Raw genomic sequence first — 26,528 nt, 5'->3', positions numbered from 1 at the left:
ATACTTTCACTTAAATTTTTTATAATGATAGTTTTTTTTGCTTATCACTCGAATTGGGATCTTTTAACTTTTATTGATAATCTTAATTGATAATCATGCCCAAATGTGAAAAACGGAACTTACGTAAAAAAAATTTTCTGATAAAAAAATGAGAGATATTTCACGTAAAATTTTAAAATTTTCAGGACATGGATACTTAAGACAAAGACTTATTCTTGCTACATTAAGTGGAAACACTGTTAAAATTGATAAAGTTCGTTCTGAAGATGATGATCCTGGCTTGAGAGGTATATAATGTAATCCCTTAACTAGATTTCGAAAAAAAAAATATTAGAAATCATTTTTTAAGTAGTTGAATGATAGTTGGGAAAATCGAAATATAATTATGTTTTATTAATTTAATAATTTTTATAATAGATTTTGAAGCAAGTTTTCTAAGACTACTTGAAAAGGTAACAAATGGTTCGAAAATTGATATCAATTATTCAGGTAAATTTAACTTGTTGGACGTTTACCACTTATTTACCTTAGATTAAACATGTTGCCTATTAAAAATTAGGCACGACTATATTATACAAGCCAGGAGTTATAACTGGAGGAAAAATTTATCATGAATGTGGTACATCAAGAGCAATCGGATATTTCTTGGAACCATTGATTGCATTAGGACCATTTGGTAAACAAGCATTTGATTTGACGCTAACTGGTATAACTAATGATAACACAGACATATCTGTACGTGTAAAAATATTATTTAATTTATTTTATCTTATTTTATTGTTGTTTATTAATTTTTTTGATAATACAGGCGGATAGTATAAGAACAGTAACTTTACTACAATTAAGGAAATTTGGTATTGAAGAAGGACTTGAATTGAAGGTAATAAAATTTACTCTTTGTTGTTATTATTATTATAAAAAGCTAACTTTAAAAATTAAATTAGATTATTAAACGTGGATCTGCACCTTTAGGAGGAGGAGAAGTTAATTTTAAATGCCCAATAATAAGATCATTAAAACCAATGCAATTTACGGATGAAGGTAAAATAAAACGTATTCGTGGTATAGCGTGTTCTACAAGAGTATCGCCACAAAATGCCAATAGATTAGTAGATTCAGCTAGATCTGTATTAAATAGATATATACCCGACGTATACATCTTTACTGATGTACGTAAAGGAGACGAATCTGGTAAATCACCAGGGTTTGCTTTAAATCTAGTTGCTGAATCTAATACAGGGGTTTTATATTGTTCTGAACAAGCTGCTTTACCTGGTGAAACTCCCGAAGACATTGGCAGCAGAACTGCTAAATTATTATTAAATGAAATTAGTAATGGTGGTTGTGTCGATTCTTTGAACCAATGGTTGATTTTATTATTGATGGTACTTGGTCCTGAAGATGTATCAAAAATTCGAATTGGGAAATTAACGGCCTTTACGTATGTATAACAAACATTTTTTAACCGTATTATTACTATTTTATGTAATACCAGCATATTAAACCTGTTGAAATTTTTTTCTTTTTAGGATACAATATTTAAGGGATTTAAAAACCATATTTGATGTCAATTTTAAAATTAAATTAGACTCCACAGATAATTCATTATTGATGGCTTGTGTTGGTGTTGGTTATATTAATTATAATAAGAAAACAACTTAACACATAAGATAACAAATAAAATTAAAAAATTAATTTCTTTATATTTCTTTAAAGAAAGAAAAAAAATGTATTTCTTTTTTTAGAGATTAATTTATTGATCAACAACTGTAGTTTGCAACCCTGAATCAGAATAAAAATTATATATATTAATTTTTACTTAAATCAATAAAATAAATTAAGCGAGAAAAAAAGGAAATTTACCTTTGAAAGAGGTCACTGTTACGTGGGTGACATAAGTATACAATTTCTCTTTAGCATCCTCTTCATCATTTCTACGTCTAGAAAGACGTAAACGCATACGATGAGGTACACTTTTAACACCTTGTTTCCAAATTTCTTTGTTCAACAATGGATCCAATCGAACATCACTTGTTCCCATGTGTTTTTTAGCAAATTTTTGAATTTCTTTAACTGCATGTGGTGCACGTTTCTTAAAACTCCTATTATATTCATAACAATATTTAGAAGTCTATAGATACCTTCCTAAATAATTAACCGATTTTACAATAATTACCGCCCGTGAATTGCTTTATGCAAATGAATTGTATAATCTCTTGTCACAACATCAGCTATTGCGCTACGTGTAGTGGTTTTTTTTCTTTAGCCATTCCTATTCATTGAAAAAATGTATGCAAAAAAAAATATTATTGTAGAACAATTAATCCTTAATAGAAAACAAATGGATGCTTACCAAATAATAATTTGCTGCCAAAATAATGTCTCTCACTTTAAAGAAAAAAAACTTTTTTTTGATCTATTAAAAAATTTTTCTTCGTGTAACAACATATCAAACATATCACTGATTTGATCGTCCAGTAACATCACCGCATTTTTTTTTGCAACTCAGTTTTTCAGTGGGGAAGAAACAATGTTGTCAGAAGTAGTACTATGTTCGTCTTCAACGGATTCTTTTGTAAATGTACTAGACTTTCGTACCGGTACTTTACATACTTCTTTTAAACAAAATAATTGTTTTAAGCATGCGTTAGCTTTAATACCATATTCCGGTCAATGTAATAGAATTAGTTTAATAATTTCTGCTCAAGTGGATAAACCTTTATTGCATGTATATTCATTTCAAAAGGTTAGCTTACTTGAATAAGAAAAAATAACCTTTTTTTTGTTGAATTTTGAATAAACTAAAATAATTCATTTTTATTAGGACCAGGTTCATTTGAAAATCATATGTCCTGAAAAAATAGTTGCATTAGCGGTATCAAATAGAGGAGTATTTTGTGCTGGTGGAACCGACAATGGAAAAATTTATATTTGGGAGGTACTGATTAATATCAATAATATCTTTAAGCCTATTTTTACTTTTTAAATTAATGAACAAATCATCTCATTTTTTTTAATAAAGATTTCTACGGGAATATTATGCAAAGTATTTGATGCTCATTATAAAAGAATTAGTGTAATAAAATTTTCTAATGATGATTCTGTATTAATATCCGGTAGTGAAGATGCTGGTGTAAATGTATGGCTATTAACTAAGTGAGTTTTAACAAAATAAACCTTTTTTTTTTATATTAGTAATAACTGATTATAAATTTAGTTTGCTGGATGATTCAGTTGATGAATCACCTTCGCCTTATTATACATGGTCAGAACATTCATTACCAATAACTGATATTTGGTGTGGAATAGGAAGTTTTAATACAACAAGAGTGTTAACTTCTTCTCTGGATCACACATGTAAAGTAAGTTTATTTATTATCACACTTGTAAATTTTCATTTTCATTCAATAATGAATAACCTTTAAAAACAATTTATAATAATTAGTTATGGGATTTGGCAACAGGGTGTCTTTTAACTACATTTATATTTCCCGCAGCAATAACATGTTTAATAGCTGATCCAGCCGAAAGAATGTTTTTCGGTGGTGGTAATGATAATTTAATATATCAAATATATTTATATACTAAACAAGAAAATAGAGGATACTCTATGACTAATAGTAGAGAAGAAGTAATTGCTGTCGGTGGTACAGCTTCAATTGTAGATGTTTGTGAAATAGCTTCTTCTAAAGATAATAGGAAAGGAAATTTATTCAAAGGACACAGGTTAGTTTTTAAATAAAACTTCCAAAATAATAATTAAATAATTGATTGAATTAAAAATTTGTGTGAACAGTTCTTCAGTCACTTCACTTGCACTTTCATATGATGCAACGTTACTGTTATCGGGTTCACAAGATGGAACATTAATAATATGGGATATAATGAGTAAACAGATGATAAAAAATTTCTCTCATTACAAAGGTATATAGAGTTATTTACAGTATATTCTTTTTTTTTATTTAAACTCTTAATGAAAACTTTTTTTTTAATTGTAGGACCTATAGTGAATTTATTTACGTTTATAAAACCACCAGATTTAGGTTTATCTACAAATAATTTGTCAAATAAAATTACAATTCAGCCAATACAATTATTTCAAAGAAATACTACACAAAATTCCGAACAAAAAGATAACTTTGAAAATGTTAATATTATATTAAATGATAACACAAAGGTATATCCCTAAATGCTAATTCTTTCAATTATATTAAGTTTATATATACAAATATAATAATAATATATATATTTTTAGGAAATGGAATTATTTGAATATAATTTTACGGGTCAAGCCATCACATCTTTAGAATTATATGATTTACATAAAGCCAAACAAACGTTACTTCAACTTCAAGTAAGTAAATCTTATTTTTTCTTTATAATTATAATAATTATAATTCAATTTATTAAACCTTTTATCTAATTTTTTAGTCAGATAATAATGCATCTACTTTTCAAACACAAATTTCTTCATTACAATCAGAATTATTACGTGTTCACAATCAATATCAATGTATTAAAGGATTAAACGATGAATTGTATCAAGAATTATTAACCGATTTTATTGCAAAAAGAAGAGAAAATAAAAATTAAAAAAGAAAAGGAGTATACAAAAAATTATTTCGTAAATTTTACATTAACTATTTGAAAAGTATTTTGCAAGCAAACTGTTAAACCCAATTTGGGTAGCCGTACCTTTGTAAGGAACCCCCTTAAGAACTGTAATCTAGTGGTTTGTTTCAATCCTAAATGTAATAGGGACGAACTGTAATCCATACATCACAAAAATATGATATCACTTTAATGGTTTCAACATCTTTTCCTTTCTTCCTCCAGATCCTCCTCTTTGAACTGGTCGTAAGTAATGATCTTATTATATCAATAAAAATGAATAGCTATTGCATTAGAAAAGCGGTTATTGCGATTGATGCCACGTGATCGAAATTATTTAAATTCAGAAATTCTTTTGCACATTTACTGTATATAATCTGTGTGGTCATTTTTCATGTTCTTATAAAGCTTGAGATAGAGTGACATCACATATGGAAAATAATCTTTAATAGCAATCATAAGTAAAGAGAAGAATGTAAGGGAAGAACGTTATTATCATGTGTCACGTGCCGTATAACAAATTGAAGTAAATAAGGTAGCCAGCTTCCTTTCGAAACTGTAGCAACATTATGACCCATATGTTACAACTTTCGGCTATTCCAATAGTCCTTCCTGAGTCATTGTGATATCTTTTGCAAGGAAAAGACTACAATTTTTGAAAATTGTCGATTTAGAGAAAATACGTACGGCGCTTTATATTTAATAATCAATATAATCATTTTTGTTCAAATTATAGTAAACTGATTCTGTTATTCTGTGGACAAAAAGCGTTAGGATTAGTCATGACTGATTTTTTAACGTGATGCACATTTTACACGTGATTTATATAAAACTTATTGTAGAAATGGGCTTTGAATTTTAGTTTAGTTTACACTTATTGATTAAAAAGATGTCTCAAATATACTACAAATTCAAAAGCGCTAAAGATTACGATAATATAACTTTTGATGGTCTTGGAATCTCTGTTTTCGATGCAAAAAAAGAAATCTTGGTCGCAAAAAGATTAAAGGGAAATGACTTTGATATTGTAGTTTCCCATGCCGAATCTGGAGAAGGTAATTTTTGTTATATGTGCTGGAGAGAATTACTTTGTTCAATCGCTCGGTTTATGTAAAAAAAATTTGCTGTATGGTTAACTTGGAATACTTTTTTTATAGATTACCAAGAAGATACTGCATTAATACCAAGAAATACACCTATAGTGGTTCGACGAGTGCCTACTAAACCAGGGAAAGGGACTGCACATCGTTATTTGGAGGGTGCGCCAACAGCACCACGTAATGTAACAACTGGAAATCGAGTTAATTATGGAAATGTTAACGGGTTAATATTTTCATTTAATTCTTTTTATATAATGGAATACTTATTTCTGTAGATGCTAAATTTGGATTATTTTTTTTAGATCTATGTCAAAAACTTTTGACTCGTCTAAGCAACATCAAACACAAACCTCCCGACCTTCGCCTGTTCCAACTACAAATCAAACCTCAGGCGAAGAACAGACAGAAGAAGACAGAAGAATTGCAGCCATGTTTGCACAATCATCAGAGTTTTGGGAAAAAACTCAGGAACAGATGGCTTCGTAAGTTTATTACATTATTGATCTGAATTACTGTGTATGTTATTAAATTTACAATTTCATCTTGCTCTTTTTTAATAGGAAACCAGCGCTTCGAAGGCCAAATCAACCTCGCCCTCAAGTAAAGCAACAAATTCAAAAAGCGCTTCCGCCAAATTATGTATGTTATAGATGTGGACAGAAAGGTATTTATAATAAATTTTATTACATACCTTTTATTTTTGTTTAAATTGTGATATTTACATTATTTGAAATTTTATAGGACATTGGATTCAAGCATGTCCGACAAATGGTGATAGATCGTTCGATCATATGAAGGTCAGAAAGACGACGGGAATACCTAGAAGTTTCCTGCAAAAAGTCGAACAAGTTCCTCCTGGAAAAGGAGTACTTGTTACACAAGATGGAAATTTAGTTATTGCACAAGCGAATGAGTGAGTTATTGAGATTTATACAAAATTTCAAGAAATCATCTACATTTACATTATACTTAAGTTGTTATTTTTTTTTTCCTATTAAGTGCTGCATGGCAAAAATTTCATGCCCGTCAAAAATCATATGTGACTACAAATGAAGTGCTTGAAGATACCTTTCCTGTACCTCATGAACTCCAATGCATGATATGTGCTCGACTTCTTAGAGAAGCTGTTATAACGCCGTGTTGTCAGGCTTCATTTTGTGATGAATGTACGTATCGTTATTGTTGTTCGCAAAGACAACAAATTTTAGATTTTTGTTACAAGTTTTATAGATTAATTAGGCAGGTTAGGCTAGATGTATTGTTACAATTTGTTTGTTCTATAATTTTGCCTTTTGTGTTATTTTTATGGTTTTGCTCGCAATTTGTTTGTTGCACAATAAATATAATCCCTTCATTATTTTCTCGAGGTTTAAAAACAAAATCAATCTCGAGTTCTAGTCTAGTGAACTTGTGTGCAAATTTTTTTTATTTTCTTCCTGTGGAGTATGGGTGTTACTTTAGATAGCGTTATATGATGACAGATGTGAAATTAATGATCCAAGACAAGATTGGTGAACATTTTCAACCAACGTCTTGATTACATTAAGAAGGTTTATTCCTATATTATTGGACTTTGATTTTCCAAAAGTTTCTACTGAAAAATTCTTGATGACAATGGACAATGAGGGAAATATTATGGGAATACTAGTTCCCGTTATTCAATCGCAAAGATTTGTATATTATATGAAGGAGCAATTCTACACTTTTTTTTTTTATTTCTTAATCTTATTTTTCTTATTTAAAAAAGAAAACTAACCAATATATTGCAGCTTTTCCTCCCTAAATTATTGAGTCAGTTATCGTTACTAACGTGATTTGCTTCTTATTTTTTTCTCCCTTATTATTATAAATATAAAAAAAAAAAAATCTGTTGGTTGGTGGTATAAATTTGGGTTGAATAAATAATTTACATAGGTATTCGAACCGCATTAATCAATCCCGAACAAGAAGATCAGCAGTTCAAGTGTCCACATTGTCGATCTCCTTTATTACCTGATGACTTACTACCCGACAAAGCAACTAGAGAAGCTGTGGATAATCATTTAAGAGATTGGGCAAGACGCAGAAATGAACAAATTGTACCTGAGGGTAATGGCGAAGATGATGCTGCTGATAATAATATTAATATTAATAATAATAATAATAGTAATAATGATAATGATAATGTGGTTGAAGAGAGTACAATAGAAATGCCTATTTCGACCGATTCAATAGAAAAAGAACAGCGATCAACAGATTTAGTAATTAATGAACAACCATTACCTGTCGTAAAAATTGAGGATAAGGACAAAGAATTTGAATCTGCAGACATACAAGAAGACATAACTGAAGATGGTGCACAACAAACAACTGCTACTGCTACTAGTGCACAACCTCCAAAAGTAAAAGCTGAGCCAGTACGACTTTTATTTTACTTTTTATAGTTTGTTTTTTAAAAAATTTGAGTCAATTCTTTAAAATTTTTTTATAGAGTGCTAAAGTGGAATTGCCAAAAAAACCAACTCATGATCTTCCACAAGTTCCATCACAGCAGCAATCAGGATCTTCACAGCAAGCACAAGCACCTCAGCAATCGCAACAGTCTTCTCAGTTTCAACCACAGCAGCAATTATCACGCCAGCAGCATCAGTTTCCGAATGCTAATGGAAAAGCTTTTCCACAACAAAACCCCACAACTGCTCAACAACAAGCAACATATGGACAATTTGGATATTACAATGATTATGGATTCGGGTATGATCAAGGTCAATACTGGTACGATGATGGTAAGTTATCACAAGAACATATCAATTTATAAATTTAATTCAACATAACATATTATGTTATTATTATAGCAGGATATCCTCAAATGAATATGAATATGATGAATGCACCTGGTGGCTACTATGATCCATCATATTTTGAGTCTGGGTTTTATCCAGCTGAACCTTTTCCAGCTCAACCACAATTCATGCCACCTTTTAGACCTCCGGTTTATGACGATTTTTGGGATAATAGACCAATGATACCACCACAAGGTAATTTTACTCCTTTTGGGAACAATATGGGAGGTAGTATGGGTGGTGCTATGCAGCCCTTCAGAGGTGGAGGATTTCGTGGGGGATTTCTACAACGCGGAGGTAGTTTTCAAAATCGTGGTCGTGGTGGAGGTCGTGGAAGAGGACCAGGTTTTTTCCATGAACAACGACCATTTAACAGTGGACGTGGAAATAATAATGATTTTAGAAGAGAATCAAGTATGGGCCCTTCAACTAGCAGACGAGAAACGTAAGTGGATTGAGAAAATTTTATATGAATTATATATTATCGATGTATTTATTGATACGAATATACTTATATTATTATCTTATTTAGATCCGAAAGAGAATATCGCGAAGGTGAATCAAAATATGATGATGATCGATTAGTGGATGATTTTGGACGTGATTTGGCACGTCGTAAATCATCAGTGTCGCATCATTCATTAGATAAGGAAAATGATACACGAGATAAACTATCTCCTTCTCTTATATCTGATCGTGATAGACGTGATAGGGACGTAATTCCAGATGAAGATTTAGAAATTAGACGACGAGAAAAGGCTAGAAGTAATAGTAGAAGTAGAAGCAAAGAAAGACGAAGTAGCAGCAGGTCACATCATCGTAGTTCTCGAAGGAATCGGGAAGGATCACATCGTAGTCGATCACCTTCAAGACATGATCGTATGTTATACGATGAACGAAGAAAGAGTTCAACATCATCAAGACGTCGAAGTCGTAGTCGTGAAATAAAAGATGATCGAAGATACGTTAATGATAGAAGGTATTATGATGATGATAGACGGTATTCTGTATCCGAAAGAAGAGAAGAAAGACGTGAATCAATGTCAGATAGAAGAAGTGATAGAGATAGAGATAGACGTGAATCATTAAGTGACAGGCGTGATGGGCGTGATGACCGTCGTGATTCATATAATAGTTCACGTTATGATAGTAGACGTGAATCAATTAGTGATAGGAAAGATAGACGTATTTCAATGGATGAAAAAAAAGATGAAATACGTAATCAAGGTTTACATAATGAACGATATGAAATGAAAGCTCGAACTAGAACACCTTCACCTAATAGAACATTAGATGATGAAAATGGTAAAAATTTGTATCATAGTCCACAACGTGAATTTGATGTTGAAATGCAAGATATAAGAAGTAGTCAAGTAGAATCAATAGGACAAGCTTATGACGATACTGAAAGACAATCAAGACAATCACGATCAGAATCACCAAAACCCATAATAGATACAGTAGATACAGAAGAATTCCAGGTACCCGAAGATGAAGATGATAATGTAATTGATGTTTCAACTAATGATGACTTAATGGAAGATGATGACATTTATCAAATAAAGGATGATATGCCTACTACACCACCTTCACCTGATAAAGATCATTCATCGTCTTCGGGAAAACGTCGTCATTCCTCATCTCATAAACATCGAAGTAATAAGTATCATAGATCATCACATCATCGACGAGAATCTTTGGATAAAGAAGACCACGAAAGAAGAAGTTCCATGTCCAAATCTCGTCATAATACTTATTCAAAAGAAGATTACCATCGAAGCGGAAGCCGAAAACATAAAAAGCATCATTCATCACGTCATCATAGTAGTCGTCATCATAATAGTAGATCTAAAGATGGTGATGGTAATAGACGTAGGCATCATAGCAGAGAGAGGGATGAACGGAGATAACAAATAAAGTAGGTTGTTTATAAAAATAATAAATAGGAAATGTACGTAGTAAGAACAAACAACTTTAATTTGTTGGATTGTATTTATGTAAATAGTATATTTTTATTTTAAATATACTATATACATGTATATAGCTTTAAAATCTTAATCTTTTTTTTTAAAAAAATTGGACAATTAATATATAAAAAAGGATTGAACTGAAATTACATTGATGACTACGTGTTCAGCTAGATGCTGATTTTTTTTCTTATTGTTTTGTTTTATTACAAGTACTTTCATTTTTCCTATAAAAAAAAATCCACATTCTATTATATATATATGTATATCAAGTTATTTTAATAAAGGATTTGTCATTCCATATAACAAATAATTTTTTTTAGGGTTGAACCAATTTTTTATTTAATAATGCAATAATAATTACTTAAATAAAATAAAAAATAGTTTTTTTTTTAGTTTGTTAAATAATAAGGTGGTGCCTGCTTAAAATTAAGCATTTCTTACAACATAATTTACAGCATCTGCAAAATATTCTACATTTGAAGTAGATATTCCTGCCATAGAAATACGTCCATTATCTGTAAGATAAATATGATATTTTTCTTTAAGAACTTTAACTTGCGAGGCTATTATTGATTCAAAAATTCAGGATTTATAACAAATAAAATTAGTAAAAAAAAATATTAAAGTAAAAAATAACTGTTATTTTTTTCACCTTTAAGTCCAGTAAAAGAAAACATTCCAATTTGATTAATAATATGTTCCCAAGTGCCAGGAGTTTTATATTGAATAAGTTTATCATACAAAGCTTTACGCATATTACTAATACGTCCACTCATCGTTTTAAGATTTTCAGTCCTAATTTAAAGATATAAAACCTTAATAAAATACTATAAATATTCTATAACAAAATGCTAATATACTTACCATTCAGCATAAAGGTTGGGATCATTTAATACTTTACTAACTATACGAACACCATGTAGTGGGGGATTTGAAATCTCAGAACGTTGTAATTTAGCTAGTTGAGAACTTACACGAGCAGCTGCATCAGCATTTCGTAACACGAATGTTAAACAACCAGCACGTTGTCCTACAAAAAAAAATTTTAATCAATCTGGCGTCAAAAAGTGATATTGTATAACATAAATATACAAACCATATAGACCAAAATTTTTTGCATAAGATTGGCAAACAAGTAATTCGAACCCGCGTTCTACAAAGTAACGCACAGCCCAAGCATCACGATCTAAATCTCCACTAGCAAATCCTTGATATGCACAATCAAAGAATGGAAAATGTTTCTTTGACTATAATAAAAATATTCATTTGGGTATTGAAATCTTTTTTTGATTTTTTCAATTAATGAACAAATAATAGTACATACTTCGATAACATCTGCGATTGCTTTCCATTGATCTTTTGTAGGATCAACACCTGTTGGATTATGGGCACAAGCATGCAATAGAATAATCGATCCTTCAGGTGCAGACTATAATAGATGAGAGAAAAATATTATATAGGAGAACATGAACAAATTATCTATATGCCTGTCATTTAATACCTTAAGGTCTGCTAGTAAACCATCAATATCTAATCCATTATTCTTCGGATTAAAATAAGCGTAGTCTTTTGTCTCAAAACCAACGTTATTAAAAATTGGTTTGTGGTTTGCTAATATTTTTTAAGGTTTTAATATCAATAATTATAATAATCAATTAAATGAATAATAAAATAAATTTCTATTTCTATTATAAATATAACTTACCCCATGTTGGATTAGATACATAAAATGGAACTTCTTTAGAATAAAATCTTGACAAAAATAGGGCACCAAGATGGTTGGCGCCTGTACCAGAAATCGTCTGAGCAGCTGTAACCTATTAAATATTATCTAAGTTAAAAATACTCAAAATTAAAAGATTTATATATCGATGTTTAAAAATCTTACTCTATTTTCTTTAATAGCAGAATTATCAGCACCAAGAATTAACCTAATGGACGCTTCTCTAAAAGGTGCAAGACCCAATATAGGAAGGTACTCATGATCTATTGAGGAATCATTAACAATGGCTTGTTCGGCCTTTATTTTTATTGGACGCGTTTTTACGCGTTAAAAAAAATTTAAACAACATTTAAGAGTGATCAATATATCAAAACAAACGTCAACATACCTTTTTTACAACAGGTAATATCCAGGGTTTTCCTGCATCGTCTCGATATGCTCCTACACCCAAGTTAACTTTTTGAGCAAAGGTATCTGCCTTGTATGTAGCAGTGAGGTTAAAAATGACATCTGGAGGAGCAAGAGGAATTTCTTGGAATATTGAATTTGCAGCTATTTAGAATAAATTAAAACAATAATCAATTTAATTTTATTTAGTGTAAATTGTTTAATTAAAAAAATATATATATAATTAATTACAATCCATTGGAGATAAATGTTTTTCGATTTGATTAAGGCGTTTTGTGGTCATTTTAAGAGATTATTCTGGTTTTTTTATATAAAATTTCTTTGCTAAAAAGATTATCAAAAATGATTAGCTGATTGAAGTTTACATAATTTCAAATAGATCAAATAGATTAACAGATAGGAGAAAAATATTTGTATACTGCACGGAGAGAAATTGTGAGATTTGATAATCTTTAACCGTTAAAAAATTTTTCTAAAAAGACAAAAAGACATGGGGTGGGAACCAAAAAAATACGAATTCAAAATTTGATATACTAGTGTTACCATTATGTAATAACATGATCATTTATTTATTTATTAAATTTGCAGCTCTTTTTCATTGTAAATATTAAAAATAATAAAATAATAATAATACATCTACGTAATTATAATGAAAAAATATTCATCTTTCTAACAGCCCCTGAAAAAATTAACGAATATACATACCTCTCTTATTATTGAACTTTTGCAATATATATTAATACATATTATACATTATACCCTAAAATAATAAAATTTATAAGAAATAAAGGTAAAATTATTAAATTTAAAAAAAATAATAGACTTTTTGTATAAAAACCTGGCATATCCGCCACGACCTGTTCTAATAAAATTAACGAGATATTTGAAAAAATCCTGTGTATATAAAATAAAGTAAGTTAATTTGTAATTAAACGATAATTTTATGGTTACACAAAAAGATTCATATTCACCGAGACTAAATATGGAAAGTCTCTCCAAAAGTCCCTATAGTTTTGATTTAAATTAATTATAAAAGGTCAATATTAAAACCAATGTTGTAGCATAAAAATACAAAACTTACAAATGAGGTAATAAATCCCAGCCATGTGCTTTATAGACATGATAATTATAAGCAGCTCCAATTCCAAAATAACATAAAACGATAAAAATTATACTGTCAAATTATAATAGTTATTAAAATTTCGAATTAAAAACCTTCAATAAAACGAATCATCAAAAAATTCACTTACATGAGTATAAATTTAGTGAATCCGCCCATTCCTTTATCTTCTTCAGGAATACGTTCTCTGTTGATCCAGGAAATCCCCATTTTAAAAAAAGGACTAATTAAATATTAGCAAAACATTCGTCTCAATACATACCCACAAGCAGCCTTAGTTTCCCATTCTATAAATAACGTATTCTCCTTGTAGCCAATGATGTTTGCCGTTTTGTTTTGCTAAGTTGTTGAATTTGATTCTTAATATATTTCATACAAACTTCTTTGTAGTTATAATCATTACCCACCTCTGAACAAATAAATGTAATATTTGCTTGTTGTGATTCATTCTTGTAAGAACCTCCATGTAATATAATTGAGAGATTTCCTAGAGAGTGGAGTTTAACATTAAACATGATTCTCAGGTATATTACAGTGAATAAATAAAATGTTAAAATCTACCGTGAGAATCAACGTCGTTCAAGACAGGTCCTAAAGATATTGATTCTTTTATATCTCCGCCAGCTACTGATTTAATACTTATAGTTCGATTTTTAGGATCAGATTCTTTGGGATCTCTAGGATCCTTTAAATAATTAATTATGATTTCACAAATATATGTGCCGTTTTCACATTGGTCTACTTGATCATCTTTGTATGTCAAGGGTTCACAAGGATTTATCAGATAATTAGTTCTTGTATAAGTTGGATGCGTTACTTCAACGTCTCCAATTATTTCCTCTACTCTAAATAATTAAACATATAAATGAACCATTTGAGAATATTATACGAAGATTCTTTTTTAAGATAAAAAGAAGCACAAAGAACTATTGGTAAAAAGAACATTGCTCTTGCGAGTTCATGTAAGAAATACATATTCACAACTTACTTGTTAAGATCAGAAAGATCGAATTTAATACGATCAACCACGATATCAGAACAGTTGTACGCGAGAGACGTTTGTCCCAATACAAGTATAGTAAATAAAAAAAGACTTATAAATTTCGACATTGTTAGAAATTAGAAAACTATCGACTTGCAAAATAAGAACCTTATAATAAACAATTTTAGTCACGTGTTTGTCATCTCCAAATTACTAAATTATTACGGCAAGTTTTTTTTTGAAAACGTGAACAGTATATTTTTTTTCTTTTTAAAAAAAAACTTCCTTTTCTAAATTATTTGATATAACAAATATTATAAAAATATAAAAAATATAGAAAATTTTAACTGGTAATTTTCTATATTATGCATAATAAATTTTAATCTTTATTTATATAAATGCTCTTTCTTTTTCAAAAAAAAAGGTAAATGAAAACTTTAAAAAAAGATTTTAAGAATCATTAATATAAAATAAAGATCTTAATATAATCCTTGCAATATTTTAATTTAAACTTTGTAAATAAAATCAAATCTATAAATATCTGACTTTTAAATAATTACCAATTAATTAAACAAAACCTCAATTTATATATAACTAGTTTATATAAATTTAAATCCAGTTTTATATATATTTTTTATTTAATCTTGGTTTTTTTTAATGATCAATGATGATTTAATATAATATTATAGTTTATTAATACTTTATTAATATAAAATAATAAAAAATTTTATATATATAATATTTATATATTTAATAAAAAAATCATATTGGTATAAATATAAATTAAAATTGTTATTTATAAAATCAATTAATAAAGTAATATTATATTTATATTTTATATTAAAAAATTAAATAGTTTTCAAAAATCTCAATTTTATATTTAAGATTAATAAGAATACAACTAGACCTTTATATAATCATCAAGTTAAATAATAAATATATAAAAGTATACTGGTAATTATAATTATTAAATTTTATAAATCCATCTACCTAAATTATAATCTAATATTCAAAAATTGATTAGTATTAAAAGTTAAATTTAAATAAAATTAAAATTAGAAATGTTTTTTCAATATTTTGCATCTTTCTTTTTTGATAATTTTTATATATTAATTATTTTGATTATTTTGATTATTAATTTTCCATTTTTTAAAAAATCATAGCGTAAAATCTTATGCACTTACTATTATATGTATTTTTAATTGCTCTACAAGTTTCTTAATATATTAAAAAGGATTTAGAATATCATTTTTGACTTTTATATAACATATTATAGGGATGCAATATAATGCAGATATAATAAAAAATAAAACCCTTAAAATTATATCAAATTTATATTTTTAAAAATTGTAATTTTAGTTAAAAATTTCTTAATTTGATTAAATTAATAATTTTAATATAAATTTAGTATTATAAATTAAAATTAGTAAGGGCAGTGATATTTATTATATAATATCCATTTATTATATATACCCCTCCACTTTCATGTAATATGTAAAAATCTTACAATATACTTATATATTATATGACTTTCAAATATTCTTCTCAATCCTTACCCCTAACATATTATGTAATAAATATTATTACCTTAATTGACGATCCGCAAGTTAACTAGAGAAATTACATATAAAATTTGACACAGATCATATACTAATTTGTCGTAATACGCTAACTCTGATGTAACAAAAACTAGAAGCATAGTTTACTAAAAATAACACAAACAATAAAGTAAATGTCACACTTTTATTTTTCAAAGCTACCAAGCGTAAAACTTTTTTTTGACGAAGTTTACTTTGGAAGCACATGGCATTTACTATGTTATTAGATAAACTAAGGTTTTAAAAGTACAAATTATGGAAATTTTTTTATATTTCATTAAACTTTCATGCATATTTGCTTTATTTTTGATATATTTTATTAGTAAAGTATACTGTAATAACTTTTAACCTGGCAAATTCAAGACTTTTTCGCACTCATTATACAAGTAATATGGTATGATAAAACTAGTTTTTGTCTTTCAAATCTCAGATCTCTTAGAAATTGGACTTTTTCCAACGTCACATTATGGTTTTTTTGCATGAGATTGGTGGGAAAACTGTGGAAAACCATTTCATTAAAGCAAAATGGCGTTATTTAAACATTTGACTAGAGAAATTCATGAACAACTCTACATTCGGAAATGCGGCTTTTAATTAATAAATTTCCGTCAAATTTTATTATCATTTTTGTTACTTGACTCACAGATCACCAATTAATTGTAAAAAGATAAATTATTAATAAAAATAATATATATATTATAATTATGTAAAAAATATTAATTAAAATCAATTTGTAATTATAAAGAAATATTTAAGATTTCAGAAAATACTTTAGTTAGATAGGTAAAAATTTGATAATACTTAGAATAAATCTAAAAAATCATATAAATTTTTTCGTTTTTAGATAATACTAATCATTTTTTTTTTAAAAAAAATAAAGTATTATTGTAATTTTATCTGAAAAAATGCTTAAAGTTTATAGTAAACTTTTTTGTATTTTTTAGAATTTTATTTATTTTATAAAATTAAGTTTTTATATAAAAATATAACTGTATAAATAAAATATAACTAATAATAACAATTTAAATATACTAGTTTTCATTTTTTTTTTTTATATTAAAGTTATAGCCTTTAGTAGTCTAATTTTGATAACTTTTTTTATTTTATAACTTTTATTAAACTTTACAATTTTATCGAAATTAATCAAGATATTACAAAAAATTTATCTAAAATTAAAAATACTGTTTTTTGAAAATTTTTATTATGATTAACATTAAACCAATATTTATTAGTATATTTATTATTAAAGTTAAAATTTTAGCAATTAGTATTTTTTAACTTTAATCAAAATTATAAACTGATATTTTAAATTCTAGCCAAATTGTAATTTTAGTAGTAATATTATGGTAAGATTTAGTAATACACTTTAAATTTTATTTTATACTTAAAATATATTAAATTGTATTAAAATAATAAAAATTAAATATAATTTAATTATAATTTAAGTATATAATAATATTGATACATTTAAAATATTCTTAATTTAAAATACACCTAAAATAAGAGTATAACTTACTTTTTTAAATTGACAATTCCTTTTACAATATAATTTATATAAGCAAGTTGAATATAATATAATTAAATAAAATTACAAATTAAAAAAACTCTATATTTTTTAAAATATACTTATCAAATTTTTAAATACTTTAATAATAAATACTTATACTATATAATAAATTATACTTAAATATTTTTAAATGAAACCCCTGAAAACTCGTATTCAATTAAATAAAATTGTTAGTTTGCCAGATTTTGTAATATAAAGCTTTAGTACATTTTTAATTCAGAATCAATTATTGGTTATATGACTTATATGTTTCTATACAAATTTAATTAAAGAATAATTATTTACTAGTAAATTAAATTTAATTACAATATAGTCTATATACCTAGTTGAGTTAAGTATAGCATAATTAAGGTGCTAGTGCATTCGAATTATTATTAAAGATTAATTATCAAAGATATTAGTTTAGTTTAAGATAATAAATTTATAAATAACAAAAAAAGAAATTAATCAATTATACCTAAAGTAATGTTATCAGAATCTCTAATATCATCTGATATTCTAGAGACAACTTGTGATAATTCTTGATTTATCCAAATGTATTCCGATTGGAAGTTGATAGGAATTTGGAAGTTGATAGGATGGATACAAACATTTAACAAGATCGATAAACGGAATACCGCAATATATAAAAATCTTGTAAGGGCACGATTACATCTTTGTGCTTTATTGCTATCAATTTCAGCAGTAGATTCAAATTTTGATGTTATTTTCGTTTGTGTTAATGATGTTTTTTGTTTTTTTTAAGTTGATCATTATCATGCATAAGATGAAGATCATCTGTAGATCAGGTTTAAGTGCATTTCGTTCTCTTAATTCGAAGAAAAATATTTTTTACATCAACCGTAACTTTGGAACATGAAAGTGCTAGATGTTTCGACCATCTCATATGCTTTTCCAACCTTTCTTTTCCAGTCACATCATTTGCAAATACAACCTACATGTCCGTGTTTTTGGGTACCTTGCTGATCAAAGTATTCCCATACAGGACTTCTCTTCCAACCAGAATTAGAATTTTTAATATTTTGTTCATTTCGTTCTGAATTATCAGATAAAACAGAAGAAACATCAGTATAATCAGGAGTTTCATAATTGGACATTATAAAAAAATTATTTAGTGTCAAGAGTCAAAGACTCTGTGGGAACGAACCGGAGATAAAAAGGGGTAGTCGGGTAGATTATCTTTAATCAAAACCGAAATTATTTCGGTTTCATGTATATGCAAACTACTACAAACTGTAATCAAACTAAATTGTTGGTTTTTAATTCAAATTTCTATAGAATTAATTACCGGTCACATGATCTATGCGTGTCCATACGCTCCGTAAATTATTATTCATTAGTATATTACACTACATAATAATAATTGATATAAATAATTACACCGTATAAGCAGTATTTGATAAAAATTGGTATAATTATATACTTTTTATAATTGTCAATCTTTTCTGTTTCTTTGAAAAACATTCGTGAATTGAAAGTATTTCAGCAGAGTACATTTTCTGATTTTTAATCATTATTTTTTTTTTTATTCTTTGTTCATTAAATTATTCTTTACTTTAATATTACAATTGGTAAGGTTTTTTATATTATAACTAAAACTCGCAAAATAATTATTTTTTTGTTTCAATTTGTTTATTAACTTACTAATAAGTAAATCAATCCTATGCAAAACCTGAAACTTCGCTAGAACTTTCTTTTAATCGTAAACTTTACTTTAAAGGTAATAGACTGGGTAGAAATATTTAAGCTTTCTATGCTTTTGCGCAACGGTCAATTTTAATTTATGCATGTCCTTATTTTTTAAGTGAAAGATCGTCAAATTAAAGTAATTGATAAACAAACTCTCCTAATCTTTATAGATACGATCGATAAATATGGAATTCAAATTATGAGACAAAGGAGATAATATAAATAATAATAACACGCCAAATTTCTAAATCAAGAATTAACTCGATAGAAAACTTGTCAAAGGGAAAGAATCTCTCAAACTCTCAAACTTTCACCCCAAGAAAGGAACAATCTTACCTATATGAGAATTTACAATGTAACACTCATAATTACATACATAAATTGCAAATTTTAATATAAATTGACGCTAAATTTTCTTTCCTTTTTTTCCTTCACATCATCAATTCTTATTACGACATTCAAAATCCGTGAAAGAATCTACAGATAGTAAGTAACTACCAATAAATCGCTCTTTATCAGACTAATATATCCTAATATAATTCCCTCTTTTCATCCATGAACTAAAACAGTGACTGAAAAACTTTTTGCCAACAACAAAGAATGGGCCAAATCAATTACTAACGAAAACCCAGATTTCTTTATTAATTCGTCAAAAGGGCAAAGCCCAAAGATTGTTTGGTTTGGTAAATTAACGGACTTCAAATCTTTATGTTGGAATATCACATGATCATAAGTTAACACGTCGAACTTTCTGTTTAGGTTGTTCCGATTCTCGTGTTCCAGTTGAGACTATAGTTAAATCGGGACCCGGTGAAATTTTTGTTCATCGAAATATTGCGAATCAATTTCATCATTCCGATTTGAATTCGTTATCTGTGTTAGAATATGCAGTTAAATTTCTCGAAGTTGAACACGTCGTCGTATGTGGTAAGTATACATAAAGACAAATTGTAAATGTAATACTTGAATATTTGAATTTACGCGTGATTTTATATAGGACATTATGGATGCGGTGGTGTAATATGTTCGATGGGAAGTAGTCAACACGGTTTGGTCGATAATTGGATAAGAGGCATTAAAGACGTTTACCGAAATAACAAAAATTCGGTAGAATCCTGTGGTTCCGACAAGGAAAAAGCAGATTTACTTGTAGAATTGAATGTTAAACAACAAGTTCAAAATATTTCTGCTACAGATATTGTTCAAACCGCATGGGCTAAGGGTAAGAAATTGAAAATTCACGGATGGGCTTATCAACTTGATACAGGATTATTGAAAGATTTAAAGGTTGATATATGTGGTGAACAAGATTTAAAAGATCAAATTTATAAGTATAAAATTTCAAACTAGGATCGATTATGTCGTATTAAATATACAGTTTAATTTGTTATTTGTTCTTTTAAATATTGCGTAAATAAAGTAAATATATCAAAATGTTATTCCATTTATATAATTCGTATAAATGGTATCAAATTAAATTTACAGTATTACTTTCTTGCATGATAAAATAATTATATTCTAATAATAAGGTTTTATTATATAAAAAAAATAATAAATATACATAATTTTTTTTAAAAAAAATGAAAGTTCGTTCCAAAAAAAAAAAGATTATTCTTAATTTAAAAAGTGAAATCTCTTTATAAAAACCATAATTATTATCAAAGTCACAAATAAAATAGACTACGAAAATTATTGAACAAAGGATCGCGATTGAATGGGATAAACCCGTTTGAGATCATCATTTGTTCTTGAGAAATATTCTGTTGAACATTATATATGGAGAATCTAAAAAAAAAATAAGGAGAATATTGCGGATATTGTTCAAGAAAGTTAAATCCTCCTTCAAAATTGAAATTCATTTCTTAAGAAAGAAATATGGTACCATGGATTCTTGTGAGATAATATAAGGAAAAGAATAAAATTATTCGATAATGAATTATCGCAAAATACCAATGAATCAATCAATCGTAGAAGGATTAACAATTGAAGTTACTAATTCGGGTACACAAGTATTTTCTAAAGTTGAAATCGGTTGTTTTGACGGAGTTGTTTTTCTACGTTTTCCAGGTTTTTTGAGACGATAAACATATCCAGGATGTGCTTGCACATGTTCCATTTTTTTTCTATCCGCAATTTTTTTCCAATATAATTTTTCTTCCTCTGTTTCATTTCTCCACATTTTTGCCAATAACTTTGAAATTTTTGCATTAGAAATGTTAGCAGTGATCAACAGTTGTTTCGTCGATATAAAATGAAAGCATTTGGAGGTCTTGGGGTTTTCTCGATTGACTGTTGAATTTGAAGATAACTTTCATCAATAAATACATTATTTGTATTTCTTTTCAATAGTTTCTTCATAAGAAATAGTTTCTCCATAAGAAGGGATAATATCATCATAAAATCTTTTATTTGATGAAATGGAAGTAGAAGTAGAAGTTTTTTTATTTGTTATAAGATGATTGAGGTTCCACCCTCATCGGTTCAATGAATGATGTAAAGACAAAATTATCTTGAGTTCTGATAGAACTATTCTCTAAAGAGGTTGTACAATCAATCATAAGAGGCATTTCTACGGTATTAAAAGAACCTTGGAATGATTGAAGGAGGAGGAACGGTATTTAAAGAACCTTTGGAATGATTTGAAGGAGGAGGAACGTCAAGCATCAAAAGACGACAATATTTTTTTCTCGCGGCCTCATCCATTTTTATTTATGATTAAAGTTTTTCGTGATAAGGAAAAATAAGTGTAAAAATAATTAATAGACAACTGGATGGGGGGAGAAAGCTAAATTAAACTTAAACTTATACTCTTTGAAGTACAATATAATCTTGTGTAAATGGTAATCGTAGTAAACAAACGTAATAGTTCAAAATAATTACAGTTTCGTTTGAAACCTTCTTTTTATCTTGATATCGTCTTGCGTAAAAGCTATGATTATTTAATATTTTAATTACTCAGTTTTAATTATTAAAATACTCACTTAATTATGCAATTTATCATCAACAAGAGATAAGTTATTAGATAATCTATTAAAAATATAAGAAAAAAAAAGCAACAATTGTATTTTATCTAACACAAAAAATAAACATTTTGATTTTTTTTACTAATTCAAATAAGCTATACAATTATATTTTTTATAAAGTGAATTTCAAATCCTGAATTAGACATATAAAACAATGGCGAAATAATAACTAATAATAACGCTTGGAAAATTTGTGATTAGATATATTATTGTTTCAAGCTTCCCTTAATAACGTATATGTTATTATTGGTTTCTGCAAATGGTATTTATAATAATAAGTTTTTTTTTCTCAAGTTAATTATATACAGAGATAAATATTATCATTTGAACATTAATTATTACGTCAACGCTGATACCTGCAATAACTCTTTTGAAATAATACTTTATTACGCGTCCATCTTTCTTTGTTACTACAATTGATAAAGAGGGATAGATTGTTAATAAAGATGAAAAAGGTAAGTATTAAATAATTTTAAATAAAAGCATTATGAATAGTATTATTCGAAATTTATGATTTTAACGTGAAGATATATAATTTAGTCACAATGCGAGATAATAGTCGTGATAATAATCTAAAATTTCAAAGTGTAAAAGATGATTCTAATATGTTGAAAGGTTTAAATCATGAAATAGTGTAAAATTTCAAAGTTGTAGAAGATAGTATGTTGAAAGGTTTAAAACTTAAATGAGTTTCATAAATTATATCTCCACCATTCTATATATTGCAAATACAGTATTCCTAAAATCCACGTGACTTTGAAATCATCTATTATAATTTCAGCCAATATTTTTTAATTTAGGCCAATAATTTTAAATTCAGGCCGAAAAAATTTTTTAATTCTATTCATTGAATATAACTTACATTTTTAGTTTGGTAAAATTTCTAAATTTGTATGTATTATTATCCGAAGCAAAATACTCTCTAAACAAAATTGATTTTTATTTTATTATTGAAATAATTCTTTACACATTACGAAGTAAATCCTTTCTGTCCGCGGAAACTTTAACTTGTTCTATACTGGATTAAGTAATACCATTGTGATATATTACGTAAGATTCTTTTTTAAAAATAAAAAATAAAAATAAAAAATAAATTGAAGGATCAATTTTTAATTCAAGATTTTCCATTTTCTATTAATTATTATTACCTATTATAGAGATTCCGCAACTTATATATAAATTTGGATTTATTTTAAATTGACATTTTAAATATTATAATAAATAATTAGAGTTAGGATTGGTCGGTATTATGTAAGTGCATCTGTTCCCCAAAATCGAAATAAAACAATTTTATTGATCATAATTTTAACAAATGAAAAACTAATCCTTTGTATTGGTAACTTTCAAAGTACAATTTTATAATATTAACTACTGGGTTTATAGAAATCATTGATTGTTTAGTAATGCTCAGATAAAATATTACGTAAAAATTATAAATCCTGATATTATATCATAAGTTATAAGTAAATCTTTTTCGAGAATCATTTTTTCTTCTTTGATTTCCTTATTCATGATCTTCTTGCATTATCTCTCTAAACGGTTATATTAAAATTATTTCGTTCATTGAATCTACCAAAAAAAAGAAAATAAAAAAAAATCATTATTATTTTTTTTTTTTTCTAAATAAATATTCATTATTCTTACGAATATCATATGATAATATCATTATTTAAACAAAAAAAAAGAGCGAAACCAAATTATTAATCAAATCGTATGATAAAATTTCGATCGATGAAGAAAAAAAGATGAGCTGTTGTTCGTTGTTCTATGAATTGAAAATCGTTGATGATTTGTAGATTACATTACTTCAGGTTTCTCGAGGAAGGGGATTTATAATACTGTAATAAGGGGATATAATCATATAAACTATAAGTAAAAAAATAATTTTGAATAATTTGATAATATTACTTACTTAATCATTGTAACAAATCATATGATTAAATATTATTTTAATATATGATAGTTTTCGTTCGTATATAAATCCATTAAATACTGAAATATATTGTACAAATTTACAAATTGTAAGATTTGCTTTCTGTAACTATGATCCACGTCCAATAATTAAATGTTCCTATGAAACGGATTTTCAATTTATATATATTCGTATTTATTACGTTACCCGGTTAAAAATTATTATGTAACAAAATTATCAAACTTCTACTATTTGCATATTTTACGATTAGGTTATCATCGATTGACATCAATGTATACATATTTTATAGGTTGCTTTCCGAATGTTGTTCCGAATATATTGTTTTACTTATTTTAATTTTCCTTTTTTTTCCTTCTTTCTTCCTTTGAGAACGAATAAAATTTTATATTTAAATTTTTTTTTATCGTACGACTTACAGATCACAATCATTTCGGTCGATGATCTTGCATATCCAATAATGTTCTTCATGTTTTTCATTCATTCTCCCTTTCTGTTTCCTTTCTTTTGTTTTCCAATAACTTTTCAACCAATTTAATTAATATATACAGTATACAGTGTATATATATATTTTTTATCCATTGTTTATTACAAAGTTTTTTTTTATGGTTTTTTAAAGTTGATCAAATAAGCTGTAAAATTCGGTAAAAAAAAACATTTTTACGTAATATTCAAATATAATAAATCTGCATGTGAACATAAAATATTAAATTCCAAATATAGTTTAACTGATCTGATCGATCTTAATAATTTTTTAAAAGGTGAACTATATTTTCTCACTTCCGTTTATTTCCGTTAATATAAAAAAAAAAATAAATCGATTATGATTCCTTCCTTTTCATAAGAGATGAAATATAAAATATCATAATAATGTTAATGTTAAAAAATTTAATCCCAGTTTTTAATCATCATTCATAAAAATGAGTAAAAAAAATTACTGTATGAATCGATCGAGAGATAGATTGAAAGAGAGAATTTTTTTATAAAGCATGTATAAACATGTGAATGTTAAAAAATGATTTTTGTTGTTTATTATTTTGAAACTTTTTAGGGTAAAGACCCCAGTTCAATTCATTGAATGAATGATATTTTTTTTTTTTGATAAACAAATAATCAAATGTTCAAATGTTCGTGATAATTATACATGTATATTGTGTTATATAAATTACATAAGACATTCTAATCCTTATTTAAGATATTAATCAAGGGGAATAGTAACTGTGACATATAAAATTTAAATTAGTGATGATAAAAAATACTGTATGTGAATTAAACCATACATAAACCGTAATCGAGTGTGTTGTTTCATGCATTTATATTTGAAAATATCATCATTTGATGCATTTAACATTATTTAAAATGAAAGATTGGCTAAATGTATGAAGCGGATGAAACATTAGAGACTGAAACTGCAGACTACCCCATGACGGAACTTTATCGAAAAGTAAATATACTACCTATAAACGGTTTGTTTTTTAGATAAATCATTCATTCTCCACGAGTTATTCAACATTTTTTTTTAATTGTTTAAAAAAGGGTCCAATCTAAAAAAGGTTTCATAGTTCTTTGTCATAATTTGTTATAATGTACATGTCTGATATAATCAAACGATTCTATAATTGGATTCTATTCAGGCAATTACGATCGGGTTTAACAAACCGATATTTTTTGTACGTTGATGCGGACATTTAACTACTTATATATATATACGATATTTACACTTAGCTTATTTATTAAACAGGAGCGGTGATGTACACCGGAAGCAATTAGAGACTTAACTTCTATTAGAATATCTAATTTAGTCAATACATTTATTTATTGGGATAGGAGCAGTGATGTACACTGGAAGTTTATGAAGCAATTAGAAACTTAACTATTATTAGAATATCTAATTTAGTCAATACACTTATTTATTGGGATAGGAGCGGTGATTTACACTGGAAGATTGTAAAGCAATTAGAAACTTAACTACTATTAGAATATCT

At 27.0% G+C, this 26,528-nt stretch overlaps 8 protein-coding genes across 9 annotated transcripts; 4 read left to right on the top strand and 4 right to left on the bottom strand.

Annotated features, from left to right (window-relative positions):
• Nucleotides 1-148: 148 nt before the first annotated feature.
• OCT59_022434 (uncharacterized protein) lies at nt 149-1,662 on the top strand (the record flags this gene model as incomplete). Its single annotated transcript, XM_025319234.2, has 6 exons — nt 149-287; nt 418-489; nt 560-735; nt 809-880; nt 945-1,441; nt 1,530-1,662. 6 exons carry the CDS (start codon nt 149-151, stop codon nt 1,660-1,662), a joined length of 1,089 nt encoding a protein of 362 aa, XP_025174290.1.
• OCT59_022433 (60S ribosomal protein L31) lies at nt 1,465-2,418 on the bottom strand. Its single transcript, XM_066144793.1, has 4 exons — nt 2,354-2,418; nt 2,177-2,272; nt 1,864-2,102; nt 1,465-1,782 (listed from the first exon to the last, which is right to left on the bottom strand). The coding sequence occupies exons 3-4, from the start codon at nt 2,039-2,041 to the stop codon at nt 1,754-1,756; spliced, it is 207 nt and encodes a 68-aa protein (XP_066006220.1). The 5' UTR covers nt 2,042-2,102; nt 2,177-2,272; nt 2,354-2,418; the 3' UTR covers nt 1,465-1,753.
• Nucleotides 2,419-2,530: 112 nt separating this feature from the next.
• OCT59_022432 (uncharacterized protein) lies at nt 2,531-5,275 on the top strand (the record flags this gene model as incomplete). Its single annotated transcript, XM_025309420.2, has 9 exons — nt 2,531-2,746; nt 2,825-2,938; nt 3,023-3,156; nt 3,218-3,362; nt 3,446-3,726; nt 3,797-3,924; nt 3,999-4,177; nt 4,256-4,354; nt 4,432-5,275. The coding sequence occupies 9 exons, from the start codon at nt 2,531-2,533 to the stop codon at nt 4,591-4,593; spliced, it is 1,458 nt and encodes a 485-aa protein (XP_025174288.2). The 3' UTR covers nt 4,594-5,275.
• Nucleotides 5,276-5,500: 225 nt separating this feature from the next.
• On the top strand, nt 5,501-10,810 carry OCT59_022431 (uncharacterized protein; the record flags this gene model as incomplete). Its single annotated transcript, XM_066144792.1, has 10 exons — nt 5,501-5,666; nt 5,769-5,934; nt 6,014-6,193; nt 6,272-6,375; nt 6,453-6,624; nt 6,711-6,877; nt 7,626-8,107; nt 8,182-8,476; nt 8,546-8,978; nt 9,066-10,810. The coding sequence occupies 10 exons, from the start codon at nt 5,501-5,503 to the stop codon at nt 10,441-10,443; spliced, it is 3,543 nt and encodes a 1,180-aa protein (XP_066006219.1). The 3' UTR covers nt 10,444-10,810.
• OCT59_022430 (uncharacterized protein) lies at nt 10,608-12,917 on the bottom strand (the record flags this gene model as incomplete). 2 transcript variants are annotated; one of them, XM_025319231.2, is made up of 10 exons in its annotated part: nt 10,821-11,066; nt 11,156-11,298; nt 11,368-11,533; nt 11,600-11,750; nt 11,828-11,932; nt 12,005-12,114; nt 12,209-12,320; nt 12,392-12,523; nt 12,615-12,778; nt 12,866-12,917. In XM_025319231.2, the coding sequence occupies 10 exons, from the start codon at nt 12,915-12,917 to the stop codon at nt 10,930-10,932; spliced, it is 1,272 nt and encodes a 423-aa protein (XP_025174284.1). In that variant the 3' UTR covers nt 10,821-10,929. The 2 variants fall into 2 exon arrangements, with proteins under 2 accessions (XP_066006218.1, XP_025174284.1); XM_066144791.1 differs by having other exon boundaries at nt 10,608-11,298.
• Nucleotides 12,918-13,159: 242 nt separating this feature from the next.
• OCT59_022429 (uncharacterized protein) lies at nt 13,160-14,864 on the bottom strand (the record flags this gene model as incomplete). The annotated part of the gene is made up of 9 exons (XM_025319230.2): nt 13,160-13,394; nt 13,473-13,528; nt 13,606-13,639; nt 13,716-13,808; nt 13,885-13,941; nt 14,017-14,093; nt 14,162-14,241; nt 14,316-14,599; nt 14,743-14,864. 9 exons carry the CDS (start codon nt 14,862-14,864, stop codon nt 13,388-13,390), a joined length of 810 nt encoding a protein of 269 aa, XP_025174283.1. The 3' UTR covers nt 13,160-13,387.
• A 5,134-nt stretch (nt 14,865-19,998) lies between these two features.
• On the top strand, nt 19,999-21,069 carry OCT59_022428 (uncharacterized protein). Its single transcript, XM_025319229.2, has 4 exons — nt 19,999-20,076; nt 20,160-20,273; nt 20,350-20,517; nt 20,588-21,069. Coding segments are annotated over exons 1-4 (636 nt in total). The 5' UTR covers nt 19,999-20,075; the 3' UTR covers nt 20,941-21,069.
• Nucleotides 21,070-21,547: 478 nt separating this feature from the next.
• Nucleotides 21,548-23,296, bottom strand: OCT59_022427 (uncharacterized protein; the record flags this gene model as incomplete). The annotated part of the gene is made up of 2 exons (XM_066144790.1): nt 22,970-23,296; nt 21,548-22,866 (listed from the first exon to the last, which is right to left on the bottom strand). Exon 2 carries the CDS (start codon nt 21,767-21,769, stop codon nt 21,548-21,550), a length of 222 nt encoding a protein of 73 aa, XP_066006217.1. The 5' UTR covers nt 21,770-22,866; nt 22,970-23,296.
• Nucleotides 23,297-26,528: the final 3,232 nt, after the last annotated feature.

This window comes from Rhizophagus irregularis, chromosome 31 (assembly GCF_026210795.1).
Source record: "Rhizophagus irregularis chromosome 31, complete sequence".
Taxonomy (NCBI): domain Eukaryota; kingdom Fungi; phylum Glomeromycota; class Glomeromycetes; order Glomerales; family Glomeraceae; genus Rhizophagus; species Rhizophagus irregularis.
Note: the sequence above shows the minus strand (reverse complement) of the source record. Positions and strands in the feature narration are given on the sequence as shown.